The sequence below is a fragment of the Carcharhinus amblyrhynchos genome, chromosome 12 (genome assembly GCF_965287045.1).
Source record: "Carcharhinus amblyrhynchos chromosome 12, sCarAmb.v2.hapA, whole genome shotgun sequence".
Taxonomy (NCBI): Eukaryota; Metazoa; Chordata; class Chondrichthyes; order Carcharhiniformes; family Carcharhinidae; genus Carcharhinus; species Carcharhinus amblyrhynchos.
This window is the reverse complement of record NC_137335.1, coordinates 71,081,714-71,107,889: the sequence shown is the minus strand read 5'-3', so window position 1 is coordinate 71,107,889 and position 26,176 is coordinate 71,081,714. Positions and strand designations below refer to the sequence as shown.

General features: G+C 45.2%; 1 protein-coding gene, 1 non-coding gene and 1 pseudogene across 2 annotated transcripts in view; 2 read left to right on the top strand and 1 right to left on the bottom strand.

The window, feature by feature from the left end:
• ryr2a (ryanodine receptor 2a (cardiac)) overlaps positions 1-26,176 on the top strand; it is a 662,889-nt gene that overhangs the window by 338,521 nt on the left and 298,192 nt on the right. The window contains exons 21-24 of the mRNA XM_080200677.1: positions 3,822-4,038; positions 12,605-12,709; positions 15,161-15,264; positions 22,477-22,560. Of these exons, the coding sequence (XP_080056803.1) occupies positions 3,822-4,038; positions 12,605-12,709; positions 15,161-15,264; positions 22,477-22,560 (510 nt within the window). The remainder of the gene's footprint in view (positions 1-3,821; positions 4,039-12,604; positions 12,710-15,160; positions 15,265-22,476; positions 22,561-26,176) is intronic.
• Positions 18,671-18,862, bottom strand: LOC145351281 (U2 spliceosomal RNA). The gene has a single exon (XR_013888383.1). It is a non-coding gene; the product is annotated as a U2 spliceosomal RNA (small nuclear RNA).
• Positions 21,069-21,166, top strand: LOC145351242 (U6 spliceosomal RNA; annotated as a pseudogene).

Genomic DNA, 26,176 nt, shown 5'->3' with positions numbered 1-26,176 from the left:
CCAAAATCCTGCAATAAAATCCATCTTGGCATGACTTTCTTATCAAGAGGCTTACAAAGTTACAAGCACGACTGAGAATTGGGAGTGTTTGAGAAACCAGCAGAGTACCACCAAAAAGTTGACAAAAAGGGAGGCAATAGAATCTGAGAGTAAACTAGCCAGTAATATAAAAACAGATGGTAAGAGCTTTCGTTAGTATATAAAAAGGAAGAGAGTAGCTAAAGTTTGCCCTTAGAAGCAAAGACAGGACAAATTATTATGGGGAATGAGGAAATGGTAGAGGTATTGAACAAATATCATGGGTGGGATTTTCCAGCCTTGCTCACCCCAAAACCAGAAAATCCTGCCCAAGGTTAATGGAACTTTGCGTGTTTCGTGTCCTGCCCGCTCTGATTCTTGTAGCGGGTGGGATGGGAAGATTCTGCACTGGTGTCTGTCTTCACAGGAGAAGGCACAAGTTGAATTTCAGAAATAGATGGTAACTTAGAGGCTAAAAAGAATGAGCAAAATAGGGAAATTCTTAACAGCAGTGAAAAAATATTGGAGAAACTTGAGGCTGTAAAGTCTGACAAATCCTCTGGTTCTGATAGTATATATCCTGGGGTTTTAAAAAAAGTAGCTGCAGAGATAGTGGGTGTGTTAGCTGTGATTTTCCACAATTCCTTCAATTTGGGAGCAGTCCCATTGGATTGGAAGTTGGCAAATGCTACATCACGTTTCAAGAAAAGGGGAGAGACAAAACAGTGAACTCCTTGCCAGTTATCCTAATCTCAGTTGCTGGGAAAATGCTGGAATTGATTATTAAGGAACTTAACAATGCACTTAAAAAAACACAGTATAATTGGACCAAGTCAACATGGTTTTACTAAAGCAAAACCTTTTTTGATAAATTTATTTGAATTTTTTGATGATATAACTAGTAGGGTGGATGAAGAGGAACCATGAGATAATGTGTGGGATTTTCTGGTTTTGGGGCGCGCAAGGCTGGAAAATCCCATCCATCAATACCTCTGCCATTTCCTCATTCCCCATGATAATTTGTCCTGCCTTTGCTAAGGGGCAAACATTAGCTACTCTCTTCCTTTCTATATACTTACCATCTAGATTTACAAAAGGCATTTGATGAGGTGCCATACAAAAGGTTGATAGACAAGATATGGACTCATGGAGTTGGCAGCAGTATTTTAGCTTGGTTAGAGGATTAGATAAAAGGTAGAAAGCAGGCCTAAACGGTGCTTTTTCAAGATGGCAGGCAGTGAATAGTGGAGTGCCGCACAGATCTGTGCTCGGACCTCAGCTATTACAATCTATATTAATGACTTAGATGAAGACTCAAAGAGTAATGTATTAAAGTTTGCTGATTATACTAAGCCAGATAGGGAGGCCCACAGAGAAACTGCAAAGAGATATAGATTGGTTAAGTGAGTGGGCAACAAGATGGCGGATGGAAGATAATATAGGGAAGTGTGAAGTTATCCACTTTGGTCTTAAGAAAAGAAAAACATAAAGGTGAGAAACTTGTAAGTGCTGATGTTCAAAGAGACTTTAATCGTCCCCCCCAGAAGTGAAGGTAATCCTTAGTCTGTGGGGAATTTCAGTTTGAAAGAATGAGTTCAATTTCTGAGCACAGGAAAGGCAGTTGAAGCTGCTTTGTGATGTTACTGCCAGTTTTACTTCCAAGATAAGTGTTTGAAATTGTAATGTAGAACACGCTAACTACGTTTCCACCTGTATCCGCTGCAGTTGATAATGTGGCTTTCTGATTCATATCTTGAAGCAGTGAAGCGATTATAATCAATACCTAACCTCTGGTCCCAATCTTCTCAGACCCCACACTATTAACACAGGGGAAAGTGGCTAATGGACACTTAAGAAACAAGGGAAAATGAATTAGAATGATGGCCTACGTTCATTGCAATTCAATTTAAAAGCACTTAGGAAATTATGGGCCGGCGCAATGGCACAGTGGTGAGCACTGCTGCCTCACAGCGCCAAGGACCTGGGTTCAATTCCAGCCTCGGATCAATGTCTGTGTGGAATTTACACTTTCTGCCTGTGTGGGTTTCCTCCGGGTGCTCCGGTTTCCTCCCACAGTGCAAAGATGTGCAGGTTAGGTTGATTGGTCATGCTAAAATTGACCCTAGTGTCAGGGGATTAGCAGGGTAAATGTATGGAGTAACAGGAATAGGGCCTGTCTGGGATTGTGGTCGGTACAGACTTAATGGGCCATATGGCCTCTTTCTGTACTGTAGGGATTCTATGGATCTAAGGTGAAAAAAAGTTAACTCCCCATGGGAAACTCGACTTGAAAGTCTGTGGGTCAGAGAATTGTTGCTAGTTTTCTCATTCAATTTCTGGCCCAGTGTCACTTTGAGCAGCCCTCCACTTGATTTATTCGTATAGCTGGGTTAGCTGTTATAGTTCGATGTCTAGTTTAATGGTCAATTCGATGGCTTCTGCTGACCCAGTATATGGTCATGCTCCCAACGGGAATGGATCTCTCAAGCCCGAGATTCACTCTGTGGGCAGTGACCTGGCTACGATGGCCATGCTTACAGCCTGAGCTGTTCCACATGCTACATGTGTGAAGAAGGTGGCCCACAGTTTCCCTGGCACCTTCTGAAGCGGCTTTGTCCAGACTTCCTGCAGAAGGTTGAAATCTGAGATGTCACCGCTGGGGTCAGTTGCCGGGTTGGGCTTGGCGTTGTTTGCAGCACACCACAAACTGACCGTTCTCAGCATGTGCCGTGCAGAGTGTATTCCAGCATGCGTTCCGAGATTTCAGGCAGATGCCTTTTGAGGTTGCGTGTCAATGCTTTGTTAGCTGATGGATGTTGTTTAAAGAGGATGCTTGACTGGTGGACTTGAAGAGATTCAGGGTGTATTAGCACAGGAAGCTACTCAAGCTGAGCTAGTCTCAAATGTTGGTTCTGAAAATAACCCATGATGCAGGTGGAGATTTACTGGGTGGAATGTTCCCATCCTGCCCACCACGGGAATTGCAGCGGGCAGGGCATGGACCATCCGTTGACCTTGGGTGGGATTTTCCAGCTTTAGGGCGAGCGCAGTCAGAAAATCCCACCCAGTATGTCTGTGTGGTGGCTCCTGATTTAATTTTGATTTGGTTTGATTTATTATTGTCACATATGTTCATATACAGTGAAAAGTATTGTCTCTTGCGTGCTATACAGACAAAGCATACTGTTCATAGAGTACACGGCGAGAAGTAAAGGAGTGAGTGCAGAATTTAGTGTTACAGTCTCAGCTAGGGTGGAGAGAAAAATCAACTTAATATGAGGTAGGTCCATTCAAAAGTCTGATGACAGCAGGGTAGAAGCTGTTTTTGAGTTGGTGACCTCAGATTTTCGTATCTTTCTCCCAACGGAAGAAGGTGCAAGAGAGAATATCCGGGGTGCATGGGGTCCTTGATTATGCTGGCTGCTTTTCCAAGCCAGCGTGTAGAGTAGAGCGAGTCAATAGATGGGAGGCTGGTTTGCATGATGGACTGGGCTCCATTCACAGTAGCTTCTTTCCTCTTGATCAGAACAGGAGCCATAGCAAGCTATGAAACATCTAGAAAGAATGCTTTCTATAGTGCAAGTAAGTGTAAAAATTGGTGAGAGTCGTAGTGGATATGCTGCATTTCCTTAGCCTCCTCTGAAAGCAGAGGTATGGGTGAGCTTTCTTAAGATAGCGTCAAGGTGGAAGGAACAGGAGAGGTTGTTGGTGATCTGGACTGTCAGACTAGAGTTTAGTTACTCTGCTCAGTGTAGGTTTTTCTGCTTTCTAGATTCTAATTCAGCTGTTTTGTGTCTCCCTAGACTCCGTTTTTTGCTCGGCGGTCGTCACGGGGAGTTTAAGTTCCTCCCTCCTCCAGGCTATGCTCCCTGTTTCGAAGCCCTGCTGCCTAAAGAGAAGATGAGAGTGGAACACACAAACGAATACAAACAAGACCATAATGGTGTCAGGGACCTCCTGGGCCCTAACATCTCACTCACACAAGCTGCCTTTACACCAATGCCTGTGGGTACGACTCAGGTAAGACACTTGTTTTGCTGGACACTTGCATATTTTTAATGTCGCCACAGATACAAGTTGATAGTGGGTGCAGAAGCTGCATATTAGATGAGATGATTCAGGGGCACACTTGGAACCTTTGTCCATGTGAGTAATTTTTAAAAACTTATTCACTCATAGGATGTGGGCATTGCTGGCTTGACCAGCATTTATTACCCATCCCTAATTGCTCTTCAGCTAAGGGCATTTAAAAGTCAACCACATTGCTGTGGACCTGGAGTCATGTGTAGGCCAAATCAGGTAAGGACAGCAGATTTCCTTTCCTAAAGACCAGGAATGAACCACGTGGGCTTTTATGACTGTCCACAATTGTTTCATGGTCACCATTAGACGTTTAATTCCAGCTTATTATTGAATTCAAATTTCACCATCTGCTGGGGTGGGATTTGAACCTGGATCCCCAGGGCATTACCCTGGGTCCCTGAATTACTAGTTCAGTGACAATACCACTGCCTCTCTTCTGTGTATTAACATGATCTTGTGTTGAAGTCCAGAGTCTGATTTGAAAGACAATTGGGCAGAGTCTTTTGGGCAATAAATCATTGATGGCCTGACATTCCATAGTCCTTCTAGTTTATTAATGTGTCACATCAAATCTGATGGGTTGCTATTTTACAGCACACCCTATGATGTGTTATTATTTTAGAAAAGGCAACATTGCTTGGCACTGCCCACTGCTTTCAGTTTATGTCCTTTGCTGTTGTGATGTTTCAGTTCAGGGAGTGACCAATCGATGATTTTTCATGACTTAACCACATTGCTTGAATGTGAATAGTTTTTGTGCAATAGTGATCTCACAGCAGTGCTTTTTCCCAATGTATCGAAGCGTAGAATCCTGACAGTGCACAAGGAGGCCATTCGGCCCATCAAGTCTGCAGGGACTAAATCCCACCCAGGCCCTATCCCCATAACCCCATGCATTTACCCTAGCAGGTGCCCCTGACACTCATGGCAATTTAGCATGGCCAATCCACCTAACCCGCACTTCTTTGGACTGTGGGAGGAAACCCACGCAGAGACGGGGAGGATGCACAAACTCCATACAGGCAGTTACCCGAGGTTGGAACTGATCCTGGGACCCTGGCACTGTAAGGCAGCAGTGCTAACCACTGTGCCACCGTGCCGGCCCAGTATAATCAAGTGGTTCCCAACCGATGTGCCATGAAGACCCCCTCCTCAAGTGTGTCGTGAGAAAAGATTCAAAATGATTAAAGCTAACCTTCGTCTTCAGCACAAGCTGTTGGGAAGGAGGCGCACATGCGGGGTTTAGGTTTTTTACATTGGTTAAGTCCATGAGCGTGACCAACGGGACTTGAAGCTGAAGTCAAAAGCCCCATCCACCCCCACCGTAAATTCAAAAAGCACCCAAAAAAGGGTCCTGGGAGAAACGAAAGAAACAGAAGCAGTAAAAAAGTGGCTTATGTTGTTCTGAAAAATCACAGAATTGAAACCATGCCAATAACCTGTATCTATTGTTATGTTTAGCTTATGCCAAGATATTGAGGTTGAGCTATGAGGAGAGGCTGAATAAACTAGGCTTGTACTCGTTAGAGTTTAGAAGAATGAGGGGAGATCTCATTGAGACGTATAAGATGATGAATGGGATGGATAGGATAGAGGTGGAGAGACTCTTCCCGCTCAAAAAAGACAGTAGGACTAGGGGGCACAGCCTCAAGATAAAGGAGGGGGCGGTTTAGAACGGAGTTGAGGAGGAACTTCTTCACTCAAAGGGTGGTGAATCTCTGGAATTCTCTGCCCGTTGAAGTGGTGGAGGCTGCCTCGCTAAATATTTTTAAGACGCGGGTTGATGGGTTTTTGATAAAAGAGGGGATTAAGGGTTATGGGGAGAGGGCGGGAATGTGGAACTGAGCCACGACAGATCAGCCATGATCTTATTGAATGGCGGGGCAGGCTCGAGGGGCTGGATGGCCTACTCCTGCTCCTATTTCTTATGTTCTTATGTTCTTATATAAGATTAACATTATCCTGAGACTTCTATCCTGCAGCTTTCTGTCCTTTTTTTTTCAATTATGTTACAGCTTTCTTCTCCAGCTTAATTTTTCTACCTGAGGTAACAGCATTTAAAATATTAATGCAAAAGCAGAAGACTGCAGATGCTGGAAATCTGACCCAAGAAGAAAAAATGCTGGAAAAACGCAGATAATCAGGCAGCATCTGTGGCGAGAAACAGTCACTGTTCCTGTTGATGAGCGTTTCAAAATAATTCCCTGCCGTTAGCACCAACGGGCCTCTCTGGTCCAGCTGCAGTGAACAGAGATTTGGTCGAACGCCAAATTCTCCATCCTGGCTTGCAGTGGCGGCGGGGCGTGAATGGTCAGAGAATTCCAGCCAAGCTCTTGTATGAAGTGGATCAATTATCTGTGAAACCGTTGTTAAGGAAATCGATGTTCCCTTTACACAGTTGATGGGCAGCATGGTAGCACAGTGGTTAGCACTGCTGCCTCATAGCACCAGGGACCCGGGTTTGATTCCCTGCTTGGGTTACTGTCTGTGTGAAATTTGCACATTCTCCCCGTGTCTCTGTGGGCTTCCTCTAGATGTTCCGGTTTCCTCCCATAGTCTGAAAGATGTGCTGGTTAGATGCATTGACCTAAACAGGTGCCCGAGTGTGGCAACTAGGGGAATTTCACAATAACTTCATTGCAGTGTTAATGTAAGCCATACTTGTGACTAATAAACAGACTTTACATTTATACTGTATTGTTTGCATTTTTCCAAGTCAATGGTGTCGGTTTTACAATAGCTGGAATTGAAGCTGTCAGTGTTCAACATTATTATGGTGGAAAACAGATTTTTGGCATCCGCGCACGCATAGTAAAACATAGAAACCAATGTTTCCTGAATCTCTCCAGATCTTCCGCTCATGTTGCTGTTCTCTCTGATGGTGAACATGGGCTGAAAACCGCCCCAAAAATGTTACCAGAGTGCTGCCAGAATTGTTCCATGATATAGAGGTGTGCTGTGACATAGGAAAGATTGGGGAAACACTGCTATAGCTTAATCTTTGATTCTGTCAACATCACAGTAAGAAGTCTCACAACACCAGGTGAAAGTCCAACATGTTTATTTGGAATCATGAGCTTTTGGAGCACTGCCCCTTCATCAGTTGAGTGAGTGCAGTGATCCAAAAGCTTGTGATTCCAAATAAACCTGTTGGACTTTAACCTGATGTTGTGAGACTTCTTACTGTGCCCACCCCAGTCCAACATCTCCACATCATGGTCAACATCACAGACTAATATATGTTTTCCACCAGCATTTTATGAATGTGGTTAACAATGTGGCAGTGAGCTAATATTCTGTTTTATTGTTGTTGCTGTTGTTAAAGAACATAAGAACATAAGAAATAGGAGCAGGAGTAGGCCATCTAGCCCTTCAAGCCTGCCCCGCCATTCAGTAAGATCATGGCTGATCTGAAGTGGATCAGTTCCACTTTCCCGCTTTCTCCCCATAACCCTTAATTCCCTTGTCTATCAAAAACCTATCTACCCGTGACTTAAATATATTTAGCGAGGTAGCCTCCACCACTTCAACGGGCAGAGAATTCCAGAGATTCACCACCCTTTGAGTGAAGAAGTTCCTCCTCAACTCCGTTCTAAACTGCTCCCCTCCCTTATCTTGAGTCTGTGCCCTCTAGTCCTGCTATCCTTTCTGAGCGGGAAGAATCTCTCTACCTCTACTCTATCCATCCCCTTCATTATCTTATATGTCTCTATAAGATCCCCCCTCATCCTTCTAAACTCCAATGAGTACAGACCCAGTCTATTTAGTCTCTCTTCATAGTCCGACCCCCTCATGTCCGGTATCAGCTTAGTGAACCTTCTCTGCACTCCCTCTAAGGCCAAAATATCCTTGCTCAAGTGCGGCGACCAAAACTGCACACAGTACTCCAGCTGCGGCCTCACCAGTACCCTGTACAGTTGCAGCAAAACCTCCCTGCTTTTATATTCTATCCCCCTCGCTATAAAGGCCAGCATTCCATTCGCCTTCTTGATCACCTACTGCACCTGCAGACTGGGTTTTTGCAACTCATGCAAAAGGACCCCCAGGTCCCTCTGCACCGTAGCATGCTGCAGCTTTTTGCCCTTTAAATAGTAATCCCTCCTACTATTATTTCTGCCAAAGTGGATAACCTCACACTTGCTAACATTGTACTCCATCTGCTAGGTCCTCGCCCACTCGCTCAACCTATCCAGATCCCTCTGCAGACTTTCCACACCCTCCGCACAATTTGCTTTTCCACTCATCTTTGTGTCATCTTTGTTGTGTGAAGTTGATATTAATTAAAGTAAGGAATACAAATGAGATGTTTAGTTCATAAGGCATGGTGACACAGTGGTTAGCACTGTTGCCTCTCTGTGTCATGGAGCCGTGTTCAATTCTGGCCTCGGGTCACTGCCTGTGCGGAGACTGCACTCTCTCCCCATGCTTGCGTGGGTTTCCTTCGGGTGCTCTGATTTCCTCCTACACTCGATATGTCGGTTGGGTGGATTGGCCATGTTAAATTGCCCCTTAGTGTCAGAGGCACTAGCTAGGATAAATAAATGAGGTTAAGGGGATAGAGCCTGGGTGCTATTGTGGTCTGTGTAGACTCAATGGGCCAAATTGCCTCCTTCTGCACTGAATGATTCTATAATTATCTATGATTATCTCTCCGTGTCTGCGTGGGTTTCCTCTGGGTACTCCAGCTTCCTCCCACAACTCAAAAATATGCAGGTTAACATGAATTGACCAATGCTGAATTGCCCCTTAGTCAGGGGATTAGCAGGGTAAACATGTGTGGTTACAGGGATAGAGGCTAGGTGGGTTTATGGTCAATGCAGGTTCAAAGGGCCAAATGATCTCCTTTTGTACTGGAGGGATTCTATTGTTCTATGCCTTAAGGAGTCCTTTGAATGCTGCTTGTAATCCGAGAACAAGGAGCGAGTGACGTTATTAATTCACTGCTTTCTACGCGACATTGTGCTGCTGGATGGTGAGTGTCATATGGGCAGACCATGAGTCATGACTCTAAACGGGAACAATCACGTTGTCAGTCTCTTTAGGAATTCTCATTGCAATGCCAACTTTGCAAGATCCTAACATTGCAAATGCACCTCAATTAATGACTCATTCCTCTCACTTTCTGCTCTCTTCCATTTCTGCATCAGAATAAATGACTCAGGGAAAATATGCCCCTTAGTATCAAACCTGTGCAGCTGTGACTCTGTCACCGCCAGCAGCTAACTCCAAATTGACTGATAAATATTGAGTATTAAGCAATGATTCACACTTTCACTGAGGAATCATAGTTTTTTTTGATGAATTGCCGCCAACTCACAGGTGCTGAGCACTTCATATAAAGTGTTTTATTAAAATGATGTTTAATCCTGTTTTAGCAGAATTTATTCTGTATTGGTACGAGGCAGGTTGGTTCATATGTATGTAAAGCACTTCCTTTAACTCTTGGTTCATTTCCAGTGTTCCTCTCTTGTTCATCTGATTGATGGTCATGAGTTGCTCTCTACCTGACCAATTCATAGATCATAGAATCGCTACAGTGCAGAAGGAGGCCATTCGGCCCATTGAGTCTGCACTGACCACAATCCCACTCAGGCCCTTTCCCCGTAACCTCATGTATTAACCCTAGCTAGTTCCCCCAATACTAGGGGACGATTTATCATAGAAATCATAGAAACCCTACAGTGCAGAAAGAGGCCATTTGGCCCGTTGGGACTGCACCGACCATGATCCCACCCAGGCCCTACCCCCATATTCCTACATATTTACCTGCTAATCCCTCTAACCCACGTATCTCACGACTCTAAGGGGCAATTTTTTTTTAGCATGGCCAATCCATCTAACCTGCACATCTTTGGTCTGTGGGAGGAAACTGGAGCACCTGGAGGAAACCCACGAAGACACGGGGAGAATGTGTAAACTCCACACAGTGACCCAAACTGGGAATCAAATCCAGGTCCCTGGCATTGTGAAGCAGCAGTGCTAACCACTGTGCCACCATGCCACTCTGACTGGTAGTCATTACTTGCTCTCTAACTGAGAAAATGATAGATCTTAGAATCCCTACAGTGAAGAAGAGGGCCATTTGGTCCATCGAGTCTGCACTGACTCATACCCAGGTTTACCCCGTAACCTCATGTAACCTCACCCTGCTAATTCCCCTAATCTATTTATCGGGACACGAAGAACAATTTAGCATGGCCAATCAGCCTAAACTGCACATCTTTGGACTGTGAGAGAAAAATGGAGCACCCGGAGGAAACCCACGCAGACATGGGGAGAATGTGCAGTCTCAGCACAGACAGTCACCCGAGGCCAGAATTGAAACTGGGTCCTTGATGCTGTGAGGCAGCAGTGCCATCCATTGTGCCGTCATGCCACCCAAATGCCATGCTGCAGATGGCACAGCCACAGTTGATTCATCTAAAACCTACAGGCTGAAAAATTGCCAAACTATTTTGAAGTGTATCTAATGCAGGACTTATGAAAATGATCAAATTATGAGTAGTGCTGGAGGAATTTCAGGATCTAAGACGACTCCTCCGTACAAAACACATTAGAAGGGTGGGATTTGTCCACCCTTTCCGCTGGCGCATGGCACATCCCTGCCCATTCCTGGCAGTGAGGTGTGGATTCAGTGGGAAGCCCCATTGATAGCAGCGGGACCAGGATATCCTGTTGTTGGCCAGTTGGAGGGAAGGCAGTAGCTGCTGTCAGCTCCACACCCACCTCAGGCACCAGATTGAGGGGGGCCCCAGACACAGGTAATCATGAGAGGGCCACGGGACTCATGTCGGGGAGGGGGATTCAGCATCATGGACAGGGGATGGCTTTCAGCGCTGCTCCCTTTTCCACATGCTACGTCCTTCAATCAGACTGTCTGAACTCACTCACTTTTGAATGAGGCATCCACCCCTCCCCCACCATGGACTTACTTGGGGTGCAGTTGGAAAGCTGGCTAGTTTCTCCCTCCTATTTGATTAATTGCCCATTGACTACCTAATTTGTGATGGGGGTGAGCAGATTGCTTAGGTGAATATGGAGGTAAAGTTTCGTTCAATAGCCATGTCTAATCAGAGACAGAAGCTGCATGAAAATCACTTATGGCATATTGTACACTAGACCTTAACATGTAGGAGCAGAATTAGGCCATTCGGCCCATCGAAGTCCACTCCGCCATTCAGTCATGGCTGACATGAGACTCATCTCCAACCTCCTGCCTTCTCCCTGTAAGCCTTGATGTCCTTATTGATCAAGAATCTATCTCTGTCTTCAAGACACTCAATGACCTGGCCTCCACAGCCCTCTGTGGCAACGCGTTGCACAGATTCACCACCATCTTGGCTGAAGAAATTCGTCCTCTCAGTTTTAAAGGAGCATCCCTTCACTCTGAGGTTGTACCCTTGAGTTCTAATCTCTCCCACTCACGGAAACAACCTCTTCACGTCTAGGCCTCTCAGTATTTTGTAAGTTTCAATTAGATCCCCCCTCATCCTTCTAAATTCCATTGAGGCTAATAATTGGTGCACACTTAAAATCCCACAACTAAAACGTGGTCGGGCTTCATTTCAATCATAGGCCAAAATATTAATGTACACATTAATTCCATTACAAACCTGTGAATTTCAGTTCTTCATAATTTTGCCAATTTAAATTTTCTGGCAGTCTCGTGATACTTTTCAGTGCCTTTGAATCGAAGGGAATTTAAAAATGGATATTTTTGTACTGCTGCTGATTTTTTTTTCCTTAACGTCAGTCTAGTGACTGAAAGGGAGGACTTGTAATGCAGTGGTAGTGTTCCTACCTCTGGGCCAGAACCTCTGGGTTTAAATCCCACCCAGCACTTGCTGATAATGGAAGGTGCATGCCTAACGTGGACAAAAAGGTTGCCTATCAGTCTATAAATCTTTCCGATATACTTAAGGGCAGGCGGTAAGATCAGGAGGTCAGCCATACTGCAGAAGGCAATGGCGAACGATCGCAGTACTTTGCCAGGCATAATCATGGCCCAATCCATTAGAAGTCTGTGGTCACTCTCTGGCAGATGATAACTGAAGGAGGAGAAGTGACTGAAAGGGACTGTGTCTTGTGTGTTTTGGTATAACCATTTTGGCCGCACCCTGCTATGTCTGCTGGTGAGAATGGAGAATTTGGCGCTCAGCCAAATCTCTATTCACTGCAGTGGGGCTGGAAAATCCCAGCCATAGGCGAGATTGGAAAATCCGGTCTTTGTTTTCCACTATAAAGCGGGACAATCAGTGCTTTAGTTGGAAGCCCGCGATGTTTGTTATTTGGAGAAAGAGCAGGAATCCCAGAGAGATCCAGGTGAGTGAGATTTTACCACCATGAGGAAAGCTGTACACGCACATTGCTGAATCTTTGCACTCCTTATGCACATGATATCCTGGACCTTGGCTAATGTTGCTGTATCTTGAACATTTAGGGTAAAAATATCTTTTGTAAGATGACTCTGGGGAATAATGTTTCTCCTTTGAACCTATTTCAGATTGTACTTCCACCTCACCTGGATCGAGTAAGAGAAAAGCTAGCAGAAAACATTCATGAGCTCTGGGTGATGAACAAAATTGAGCTTGGCTGGACATATGGACCGGTATGTTGTTGTACCATTAATTTGCATGGACTTAGATGGCATGTTTTGAACTGTAACCAGAAGGCATTTTTCTACTGCTCATTAGCTTAGCACAGAAGAATTGGTTTGACTATGAACGAGAATAAAGACTTAGTCTAATAACTGAATGGAGGAAGATGTGCATTTTGGCTGGAACTTTACAGTCCTTCATGCTGGCAGGGTCTTCCCATCCCGCTGTAGTGAATGGAGATGTGGCTGGGTGCCAAATACTCTGACTTCGCTGCAGCGGGAGTGTGGCATGAACAGCCGGTAAGATCGTGCCCTGTTAAAGGGAAGACAATTTTAGAAAGCAGAGTCTTGGAACTTAAATTTTTCAACGTGCATAGTTTCTGTGCTTTCCTGCACCATCGCCTTCATTGGCTGGAAGTCTCTGCGAACTTGTTACTTGGCACTCGGGCTGAAATTTCAATTTCTGCCTGAACTAGACAGCAAGTTGGCTGAGCATGACTCCCTCCATTCGCAACTGGTGCTAGAAGGCTCTAACCATCAATAGGCTTTGTGAAAATGGCTGTGGTCAGCTGAGAGTGCTAAGAGGCAGCCTGCTGCAATCGTGAAGGGCAGGGCGCTGTCTGGCTCCAACATGGAGTTGACTAGTAGATCAGACCTGGGAGGTGGGGAAGGGCAGAGCTGGTGGTTTGGAGGCAATCCACGGGAGGTGTGGGGAGTAGAAGGGGCTTGGGGCTCAAAGGAGTGGGCAGTGGGCTAGAGTTCTATTGTGATCCAGAAGGAGTTCTCTGTCCCTGGAAAAAAAAACACACTAAGAAATGTCTTCATTGGTGTAAAGTTAACTTTTAATGTAATGACTTTGAGTTCTTGGTGCCTGATTAAGGTTGCCAACTTTGATTAAATGTAACTGTGGAAGACACCACATGACTTGGCCCCACGCTCCAGTCACTAGTTGGCCAAACACATAGAAACATAGAACGGTACAGTATAGTGCAGGCCCTTCGGCCCTCAATATTGTGCTGAGCTATGACCAAATCCAAAATCAAGCTATCCCACCCCCTATCACTCTAGTGTGCACCACGCGCCTATCCAATAACCGCTTGGAAAACACATCCATCCTTGTGATGCACTGCCTTCCTCTACTGATTGGAAAGTAAAAAGACTCATTACCCAATTGGATGATGCTAGACTGTGGGCAAACAGCCGTGCCCCTCCCCTACTCCCCCCCCCCCCCCCCCCACACACACACACACACACACACACACACAGTCTCATACACTCACTCGCACACACACAGTCTCATACACTCACTCACTCTCTCACACACACACACACACACACACACACACACACACACAGTCTCATACACTCACTCATACACACACACACACACACACACACAGACAGTCTCACACACTCACTCACACACACAGTCTCATACACTCACTCTCACACACACACACACACACACACACACACACACACACACACACACACACACCATTGCACACACATACACCTTCACACTCACATATTCTCTCACACACACACATAATTTTCAATCTTACTATATCTGGTAAAGATAAATATTCAAAGAAAATGATAGAATATTGCGTGAGCCACTGTGAGACAAGGAGATCTAATACCTTAGGCTTCTACAGTGAGAAACCATTCAGCCTTTTGAGGAAATGTCAAGATTTTATTTTATCAATTTGTTTTAGAGATGATGATGAGTTTAGGAGGGCTCCTTTGAATAAAAGATTTTGCCCTAGATTTAAGATATTTGAATCGAACAGAAAGGCGAGATTTTGCATTGCTATCCTAACTGAAACAGAAGGTAAACATTAAAGAAGTAATACTGTAGCCAGAATTCCCCAACGCATAGCAGCTTAATTCTTCTCTGCTCTTCAAATGTTTGCAGCAAGAAAAATCAGTGTTATTTCAGATAGGTAACCATAAGATATAGGAGTAGAATTAGGCCATTCGGCCTATCAAGTCTGCCCCACCATTCCATATTGGCTGATATGTTTCTCAACCCCATTCTCCCACCTTTTCTCCATAACCATCAATTTTCTTACCAACCAAGAAGCTATCTACCTCTGTTAATTAAATACACAGAAAGTTTCAATAATCGCATCCTTTATAAAGTATCTGGATGAACATTTGGCGCATCGTAACATTCAGGGCTATGGGCCAAGTGCTGGCAGATGGAATTAGGTGGGAGTTCCGATGTTTCTAATGTGTCAGTGTGGATTTGATGGGCTGAAGGGCCTCTTCTGCACTGTATGATTCTGTGATTCTATCTTAAATAATAGTAACCTAGCTTCCGCAGCCTTCTGTGGCAATGAATTCCACAGATTCACAAACTCTCTGGCTGAAGAAATTACTCCTTATCTTGGTGAGACAGATTGTTTTGTGACAAAGAAGTTGTTCTTGCTTACCACAAACTTGACCTTTTCCTCACAGATCCGGGATGACAACAAACGGCAGCATCCTTGTCTCGTGGAATTCTCCAAGTTACCGGAACAGGAACGCAATTACAATTTGCAGATGTCGCTTGAAACCCTCAAGTGAGTTTGTCATTTAATTTAATCCTTTCCTTCTTACGGAGGGCAGGAGCAGACATCATTTCCCTTGGAGTCTGGGACAAATACATTTTCATAAAGCGGTCAATATTTGAATCTCGATATTACTCCTGAAGCTTATTCTTGCATTCTCTGGGCCTGGTAGTTTATGAAAGTCGCAAAAGAGGTGAAAAGAGAACCAGTGCCCATCTGTAATCTTAGGCCATAAGACATTGGAGCAGAATTAGGCCACTCGGTCCATTGAGTCTGTGCTACCATTCAATCATGGCTGATGTTTTTCTCCTCCCCATTCTCTTGCCTTTGCCTTATAACCCCTGAACCCCTTATTAATCAAGAACCTATCTATCTCTGTCTTAAACATAATCAATGACCTGCCCTCCACAGCCTTCTGAGGCAAAGAGTTCCACAGATTCACCACTCTCTGGCTGAAGAAATTCCTCCTCATCTCTGTCTTAAACGACCGTCCATTTAGCCTGAAGTTATGGCCTCTGGTTCTAGTTTTTCCTACTTGTGGAAACATTCTCTCCACGCCCATTCTATCGAGGCCTTGCAGCATCCTGTAAGTTTCAATAAGATCCCCCCACCTCATCCTTCTAAACTCCAATGAATACAGACCCAGAGTCTTCAACTCTTCCTCATCTTCCGATAAGCCACCCACTCCACGTCCGCCCCCACCCGCGAGCATTCCACCCGTTGAGAACATGGATTCAGCTTCTGAATTATCTCAAACGACAGCCCTTGATTTTGTGCTGAATTTGTGCCCATCTTGGGTTCTGTAAAATTTGTTTTTCCATGTTAATGTCAAAACCACAAAATAGAGAAAAGGTTGGGTGGAATTTAATGCTCTTCCTTGTGATGGGCAGGGATTTAATCTGGATAGAGGGTGGCGGGTGGGGACCTCCAGTTAAGTTTGCAGTGGAAAGTTTGCAGTGTGAATGGCCATCCCACCCTGCTGTCATTTGTGGCTCTTAAGTGGGAATTATTGGGGTGGCACGATGCTTAGCGCTGCCATCTCACAGCACCAGGGACCCGGGTTTCATTCCAGCCTTGGGTCACTCTCTGTGTAGAGTTTGCACGTTCTCCCCATGTCTGTGTGGGTTTCCTCTGGGTACTCTGGTTTTCTCCCACAGTCCAAAGATGTGCAGGTTAAGTGGATTGGCCATGCAAAGTTGTCCTTTAGTTTCCAAAGATGTGTAGCTTGGGTGGATTAGCCATGATGAATCATGAGGTTATGGGGATAGGGCAGGGTTGGGGGAAACATGCTGTGTTGGAGAGTCAGTGCAGTTCCAATGGGCCTCTTTCTGCACTGTAGGGATTCTATGATTCTCACACAGGGTCTCATCCCATTGCCTTTGGTATTAACGTAGCTCGTCTTGCCAAGGTTGTTGCTTGCATGTACCCGAGTGGGAAGGATCACTAGTTCAAAGGCACTCAGTCCCTGACAAGGGACCCAGTGACAGGAAGGAAATTGCAGTTGAGAGCTATTACCCTCCCCCTCCCCCGTGACACCCTCCTGCCACTGTTCTCCTGTGGCCTGGCTCGCTCTACAATCCTAGGCCTCGAGTGGGTGTTGTTGGTGGCAACCACCACCTCCCTTGTTATTGTTATATGGAGCTGGCGGCCTCTGATTGGTCGACAGCTCTTGGTGGGAAAAAACTATGGTCCCGGGGTCCTTGACCCCTGGGACGGCTGGTTGCCGTCCAGTTAAGTGCCTGAGTGGCACATAGCGCGGCAAAACCTCCCTAGAGGAGACGACACGGCAATGTGGCCGGTTCTCCAGCCGGTGAGTGAGACCCCTGATGTCTCATTAAGTAATGCTTAGTATCTAACTTGATTTTTGCATTCAGTAGCCCTAATGTGCAGAGACTTTGCAAGGAGAACGTCGGCAGATCTGGCCATGACTGTAATGCAGAGGCAGAGTGCTCTTGCTGCCTTTTGGGAGCTTTCATGTTCATGATTTATTTGTTCCTCAGCCACAATAACTCCCCGTTCTTTCTCTTTGCTGCATTAACATGTCAGCTGGACAAAAATAGGCAGATTATTTATAAGAAGAATGATTGAAGTATTCCTGAGAGTGAAATCCATCGCCACAGAGATGTGCAATGTGCATGTTAATTTTTGAGCTACCCAACACGCAGAAATTACTCCTTTTAATAATGTAAACAATACTTAAATTTTAATTCACAGGCAAGTAGCTGCATGTGCCTGGTTTCAGATGTGTCCAAAATTGCTATTCTTGTAATGAAAGAGTGGTGTGTGTCAGTCAATTCCGAGAATCCCTACAGTGCAGAAGATGGCTGTTCGGCCCATCGAGTCTGCACCAACCACAATCCCACCCAGGACCTATTCCTGTAACCCCGCATATTTACCCTGCCAACCCCCCCGACACTAAGGGACAATTTAGCATGGCCAATCAAACTAACCCACACATCTTTGGACTGTGGGAGGAAACCGGAGCACCCAGAGGAAACCCATGCAGACACAGGGAGAATGTGCAAACTCCACACAGACAGTGACCCGAGGCTGGAATTGAACCTGTATGCTTGGCGCTGTGAGGCAGCAGTGCTAACAACTACGCCACCGTGCCTCCCGTAGCTATACAGTAACGAGGAAGGGAAGATAAAGGACAGGATTCTCCCAAGACCCCACCGGTGTGTTCAGTGATGGGTATGAGGGGAGAATATAATGTGGGTGCCAGAAACTGATTTCATGCTGGTGTGAAATTCATAGCGGGATCCTACTCTGGTGTCCCCTCATGGCAGGTCAGAGAACTCACCAGAGGACGGTGTGAATCTCATTACCATCCCATTAATAGGTGAAGGCCTGAGTTTTCCCAGTCAGATTCTCCACGATGCTGCTGACCAAAGAACAAATAACAAAGAGCAGTACAGCACAGGGACAGGCCCTTCAGCCCTCCAAGCCTGCGCCAATCATGATACCCGCCTAAACTAAAACCGTATGCACTTACAGAGTCTGTATGCTTCTATTCCCCTCCTATTCATGTATTTGTCTCGTTGCCCCTTATATGCCGCTATCCTATCTGCTTCCACTACCTCCCTGGGCAGCGTGTTCCAGACATTCATCACCCTCTGTGACTTGTCTCGCACATCTCCTCTCAACTTTTCCCCACGCACTTTAAACCTATGTCCCCAAACACTTGACCTTTCTGCCCTAGGAAAGAGCATCTGACTTTCCAAGCCGGGATAACGACCCAGTTTGAAACATGATTGGCACAGCGTGGCATGCAGACGTCAGAAATCACACCTGAACAATGCCTGGGTTTGCCTCCAGAGTTCAGGAGGGAGGCTGACCGCTACCCTGGGCCCTGGGACACCACGACAGATCCAAGCTGACAAGACAGGGCTCTTACCTCCTGTCTTGGGCTTGATCTACATGATCCAAGCTGATTGGAGTAGGTATAGCTCCTCCTCCAAGGCTTGATCTCATTTGCATTTTAGCCAAAAGGCCGAGATGCCGCTTTTAAAAATTGCTTCAAATTAAGCTAAAATGTAACCTAATGACTTCAACCAAGCACAGCATGTCGATACTGCACTTGATCTTAGCCAAAAGGCTGAGAAGCGATAGAATAATCACACATTTATTCCATTTTCTCTGTCAACTCATTCAGTGTAAAAACATGTCTTTCCCAAAACGTGCATCTACCATTTTGCTAAGGCTAACACCAGAGGAAGATACAGAGGAATGGCTGTGATTCCAGTGGGGAAGTTAACTTGCCTGAATTGGGGAGCTCCTGATTTTCTGGGGTTGAAAGTTATCTTGGAGTGAAGTGGGGTCTTAGATAATTTACCCTGGAAATATAAAAGACGCTCAAATGTAAATACAAATATATTTTGAAATCATTTAAAGAAAGAATAAGATACAAAAGTCTGAGATCACATACTAATCAACTCAAGGACAGCTCCTTCGATGCTACCATCAGACTTTTGAATGGACCTACTATATATTGAGTTGATCTTTCTCTTCACCCTAGCTATGACTGTAACACTACATTTTGCACCCTCTCCTCTCCTTCTTCCCTATGCACTTTATGAATTGTCTGTATTTTCTGTATAGTGCAAGAAACAATACTTTTCACTGTATCCAAATACATGTGACAATAATAAATCAAATTAAATCAAATCAAATTTTGCCTTTCCCGAATTTTCTGCTATTAGCACGGAGGCACAGTGGTTAGCACTACTGCCTCACAGCACCAGGGACCTGGGTTCGATTCATGACTTGGGTCACTGTTTGTGTGGAGTTTGCACGTTCTCCCCATGTCTACATGAGTTTCCTCCAGATGCTCCGGTTTCCTCCCACAGTCAGAAAGACATGCTGGTTAAGTGTATTGGTCAGACTAAAATTCTCCCTCAGTGTCCCCAAACAGGTGCCAGAGTGTGGCAACTGGGGGATTTTTACAGTATCTTCATTGCAGTGTTAATCTACTTGTAACACTAATAAATAAACTTTAAACTTTATATCTAGATTGCGCAGTGCTGTCACCCCTACAAATAATGTAAGAGATATGATTAGTGATCCACAGTATCCTGAATGGCCTGATGCTCTGCCATTGTATTTCTTTCCCTAATAAGACTGGCGCCTCTTAAAGTTAGGGTATGCCACTTGCATTGAAGCTTAAAATATAGCAGAGCATTGAAAATATGCCAATCCAGCGTTGAGGGTTCTGACTCAACAACTAAAGGCTATCCAGGAATGATTCACTGTAATTAAGTGGAAAGAATAATACATGCTTTACTTAAAGACAGAGACACTTGTTTGATTATTAAAATGCACGAGGAAAAGCCGGAGTGTTTGCACAAGATCATTTGTGCAAGATTACAGCAGTGTATTGAACCCACTTGGGGCATTCTCGCCAATTTTAATTAATTCTTCTGTTTCTGAGATGTAATGCCCTTGGACAGCGTTCTGCCATATCAAGTCCCTATTGCAAACAGACAGACCAGATATGACACAGTATTCTGTCTAAATCCAAAAACCTTTTGTAATAAGAATGATAAATTAATTGATTGTGAAAGTTTGATCTTAATTATGACTTTAATGAACATGTGGGTTCTTTTCGTACAGAAATTAAGCAATCGCATTAGTTTGAACTAGATTTTAGAAATACTGTGTGTTTACTTCTTCATTTTTAAACCAAATAGTTTCAGTGTCACTGGGAGGCATTAAGGAATGGTTAGTAGTTTCAGTGTCACTGGGGGCATTAGGAGTGGTTAGTAGTTCAATGCCACTGCAGGCATTAAGGAGGGGTTAGTAGTGGACCAGCATGCTTCCTAACATTCCAACCATAGCATCCGAGTTGATCCGAAATTTGGGAGAAGCTGTTTGCAGTGACAAGCCTGAAATGGTTTCAGTTGGAAGCAGCTTGCGATGGCTGCGTGATGATGTCGACATTGTCAGCTCAATTTTCCCATGCAACAAAGTGCAGCACTCCAACAGTAACTTGTTACATGAAGATGTTTTGACAATGTAAGATTTTTTGCCACTGATTCACAGACCAGTGCTGGTCGGAAAAGGACACTAACAAGCATACAGAAATACAGCCTGAATGAGAGTCCAGGGCGAGGATTAAGGGTCTGACTGATCTCCAGAAAGTCTAATGAAAAACCTCTGCCTCTGATTCTCCTGGCTTACTTGGCAGAATTTATCAATCCATTCTTTGGTGTTCCAGTAGTGTCAGCACCTCTTACACCTTTGTTATTCGTGCTATCAGAATGTAACTGATTTTTCCATCTAAATGCAAATATAAGGACAGAACCTTTGAACATAAAGCTCTGGTGGCAGCACATGTACTAAAATTGGAATGAAAGGATTAGCATGGCCCTTGTGCAAGAGTGACACACAAGTCTGTGAAGCTTTCCATATTTTGGGGTGGCACAGTGGTCAGCACTGCTGCCTCACAGCACCAGGGGCTCGAGTTTGATTCCTGGCTTGAGTCACTGTCTATGCGGATTCTGCATGTTCTCCCTGTGTCTGCGTGGGTTTCCTTTGGGTGCTCCAGTTTCCTCCCACAATCCCAAAGATGTGCTGGTTAGGTGAATTGGCCATGCTAAATTCTCCCTCAGTGTGCCCGATTAGTGTGCCAGAGTGTGGCAACTAGGGAATTTTCACAGTAACTTCATTGCAGTGTTACTGTAAACCTACTTGTGATGCTATATTTCCTGCTGCCTTAGAAAAGCAGCCAATATAATTAAGGACCCCACACATCCCAGACATTCTCTCGTCCAACTTCTTCTGTCGGGAAAAAGATACAAAAGCCTGAGGACATGTACCGACTGACTCAAGAACAGCTTCGATCCTGCTGCCAATGGACTTTTTAATGGACTTACCTTGCATTAAGTTGATCTTTCTCTACACCCTAGCTATGACTGTAACACTACATTCTGCACTCCCTCATTTCTTTCTCTATAAATGTAATGTTTTGCCTGTACAGTGCAGAAGAAACAATACTTTTCACTGTATACCAATGCATGTGACAATAATAAATTAAATCAAATCAAATAAATAAAGTTAAAGCTATTGTGTTTGGCTGAGCTTTCTTTAAGGCAATATAAAATGGGACTTGTATTCCAGTTAACTATGGGGAATTCTAGCACCCAGTGATGCTGCAGGGGGATCATGCTCGAACCTTCTGTTCTCGTTTGTGGTGGGCAGGGCATGTAATTAGGCGGGCTGGTGATATACCTGAACCCTGCTGCTTTTTTTGCTTCTGCCTGAATTAAATGAAGGCCCAGGGTCAGCCATTGCACCCTTAAGCCAAGTAATGATCACTTAAGGGTCTCATCCAACTGCTATTGGGGTTAACCCAGTGGCAACGGGCCTGTAGCCTGTGGCCATGCAGCAGGCATGATGGGTGAAGGTCACTGTGAGGGTCACTTGTCACCTCAGGGAGGCGGTTGGAGGGGATCCATCGATCAAAGGCACTCAGTGTTTGATGAAAGACTACACATCAGGAAGGGGGAAGGAGCTGCTGAGAGCTATTCCTCTGCCCTTGCTTCTGAATCACTGCCCCTCCACCCCCAGTGCTCTGTCTCTGTCACCCCACCCTCTCCCCCTCACAACCCCTGCATTACTCATCTGTAGCTTGGGTTCTCAGAGCACAAGCTGTTAATATAAAATAAATGTTGACTCCTGATGTTGGTTAAAGCCTTACTTATTGAGCATGTTTTTATTTTTCAGGACCCTTATGGCTTTGGGTTGCCATGTCGGCATTGCTGATGACCAGGCAGAAGACAAGGTGAAGAGCTTAAAGCTTCCCAGGAAGTGAGTACCTTAGTTAGCTACACCATGTAAACATATCACACCTGGAGTATAGTGTGCCGTTTTGGCCTTGTAAGGAAAGATATATTGAGCATAGTGGATATGTAACAAAGGTTCACCAGACCAGTCCCTGCGAAGTCGATGGATTTCTCGATGCCAATAACAACAAGGAATATGTAGATTGTGTGGGAAGAGGCTATTTCCCCAGGTTGAAATGGTTGCTACGAGAGGACACAGATTTAAGGTGCGGGGAGGGAGGTTCAGAAGTGATGTTAGGGGTAAGTTTTTCACTCAGAGGGTGGTGAGTGAATGGAATCGGCTGCCGTCAGTGGTGGTGGAGGCGAACTCGCTGGGGTCTTTTAAAAGACTTCTGGATGAGTATATGGGGTTTAATGAGATTGAGGGTTATAGATAGGTCTGTAGGTTGGTAGGTGTTGATGTGATCGGCACAACTCGTGGGCCGAAGGGCCTGTTTGTGCTGTAGTGTTCTATGTTCTATGTTCTATGTTCTATGGCGGCCTAATTAGATGGAGCTAGCTTCTGTTCCTTTTCCATGTTCCATCATCAGACTGCTTGTCTGGCTACTTTCTGTAATGCTAATAACTCAACTTCAAGGTGTACTTGTTGGTTTTCCCTGACACCTTCTCTCCGCTGTCTGCTGTAACAGGGTCGTCCTGACATCTGTGAAACAGCGGGGGTGATTTTCACCGTCAGAGAGAGAGCTGAAAATCTGGAGAGAATTGGGAGACAGTTTTCCCTGTCCCTCACTGATGATGACATACTAAGGTTCACGCCCACAAAGGGTAGGAACCTCATTTTAACAGATTTGAATACATTTCATTCTAATGAACAACTGCCTCCCCCAACACCCCCCCCCCCGCCCCCCGCTGCTGCCACTATGAGATTTCTCCCCCCTCCCCATATTTTCAAACCTTGTTGACATGATGTCACGTCAGAGAGCTTTACAGCAAATTCACCCAGATGTCAACTTGTTGGGGGATTTCCCCAGGAGGCACAGAGGGGAAAGAGAGGGACGTAACTGGGCAGTGGCCTCGCACTGCTCCCTGGCACTTTCCTGGCACAAGGTGACACCACCTGGTTGAACCTGGCAGAGCTAACCTATGCCAAGGGGAAACCTGACAGTGGGGGAGGCAACATGTATATGTGGTGGTGATCGGAAAGAGTGAAAGTGGGAGGAAATATCGGTGTTGACTGTTGTTGCGGGGGGGGGGGGCAAAGAAAGGGAGATGCGCGCATTAACTGTTGGTGGGGTGGCAGGGAATGGGGTTGAGGGGATGGGAATGGGAGAAGATGCCGGCGATGATCTGGATGGGGAGAGGAAGATGCCAATCTTGACTTGGGGGTGGGGGAAGGGGAGGGGAAGGATGGGGGAGACAGACCCGCGTTCTGGCTTGGAGTTGAAGATCTTGAACTGACACTCACTGTCTGGCGGCTTGTGATGGTGTGCATCTGTGTCGCAGAGTGAGTAACCCTACCCATTCATAATCTCCTGAAAATCATCTGGTGGGGTCTGGCAGAGAGATCAGAGCAGGCGGCCCAGATCAGAAGCGAGCCGTAGAGCAGGAGCAGCACACTGACCCCAAACCAGCACTCAGCAAATCATTTACTCAGTTTGCCAGATTGGTAATAGGAACTCAGGGCTGGCAACTTGGACAGAAACGACAATCAATGTTCAAAACAGTGGAATAATAATCCTCACGGGTGTTTGAAGAGGGTGGTTGCGTGTAGAATCATCCAAAATACTTTCTATAATGTTGTCAGTCAATAATCAACTTATTTCACTGCATTCCATGGACATATTCATGTTATAACGTCTCTTTGCTTCCATGAAATTTACTAAGCATCCACCTGCACCCCCATCTGACATCTACAGCACAATCTAGTAGGATTAAATCAACAGAAAACAATGATCTTGTTTTCTTCTGAGAGAAGTCACGTGGTTCCTGACTCAGTTACAAGCTCATTAATATTATTTGATTACGGCACGACAGACCTTGCGTACAGCTGAGGTCCATGAGCCGATGGCACCCCGCCTCTGGCCTGGCAGTTTTGTGGTGGTGGGCGACTGTGGGGTTTCCCCACGGGCAGTGGATAAACTTCCTCATTCTATAATTTCCTGAATGTCTTCTGGTGGGATGTGGTAAGCCACAGTGGGTGTGAGGACAGAAATAACAGAACAGTTGGCCTGGATCAGGAGCTCAGTGGAGGCATGCTGACTCAATCTGCCTACATTTGTGTTTAAATCTGCAAAGCCGTACTGAATTTTATCTTTAAAATTCTCAAACCCAGTCTGCACGTGAGCCTGAATTAGATATTGCAGAAGGTGTCTGCATTTAGTCCACATTGTGTGTCTCAGAGAAGAAAAGTGACCTGGTCTTTGGCGTTTCTGAAATGATCGTATGTCTTACCTGTGACTCATTATCCCTGCAACGCGCTCGGTCTTGTTGGGACAGTGACATTCGAGCAGTTCAGTTGAGTTTCTGATGATTGAAGGAGGCCATTCAGCCCATCGAGTCTACATTGACTCCCTGACAGAGTATCTTAGCCAGACCCTCTCCCCTGCCCTATCCCCATAACCCCACACATTTACCATGGCTAATCCATCTATCCCACACATCTTTGGACTGTGGGAGGAAACTGGAACACCCGAACGAAACCCTGGCAGACACAGGGAGAATGTGCAAACTCCACACAGGCCGGACTTGAAGCTGGGTCCCTGGTGCTGTGAGGCAGCTGTGTTAACCGTTGTACCAATGTGCTGCCCATTGGATTCAAATGCTTAACTCTGCAGGGTGAGATTTAAATTCCTATTGTCTTGGCAATCAGACCAGTGCCTTAACCACTATTCCACAGCACCCTATTAATGCAGCATTACATCTGAATGGAGATGGTCACCTACTGACCATCAGACATCTAGAATTTTGTAATGATTTCAATCGGGCAATTGATGTTGGACTGCTTGAATATGAACTCCCTGATTTTGGGCCTTCAATTTGGCCCTATCAGGGAGCCCCATGCTCTGTCCTTAAAAGGAGCGCCAGTCCCTCTGGCACTCTGGTGTAGACTACTAACTGAGAGCACTCTGTATATGTTATTAGATCTTGTAAATAAAGGAATTTTGTAAAGGGTCTTGCACCTCCAAGGACCTATTACAAATATAATGAGAGAAAAATAGCCATTGCCAGAGGCTCAGGCCTTTACCAGGAGGTTCTGGAAATCCTTCATTTGCATGCTTGATTTGGACCATCATTCTACCATTGCCATCTGGCATTTCCTGTCTGATGTGTTATATGTTACTGACGTGGGTGTCCACAGAACCTATGTGGGTTAATTGACCCCTTGATATATTGTGGTCAGCAATATGTGTTTTCAGAGTCATCGTATTTATCTTGCATGCGATGAAGGTCTCACATAACTTTCACGGAAACGCCCGAGCTCCCCAGAAACCTATTTTTTTAATCTGTAGCTTTACCAACGCCCTCTCTTGTTTCTTGACTTCACATTCCCATCAATAAACATTGTCCTTCTGCAATTGTTCTTTGATTTCAGTTTAAATAGAGGCGATATAGTCAGAGAGGTTTACAGCATGGAAACACAC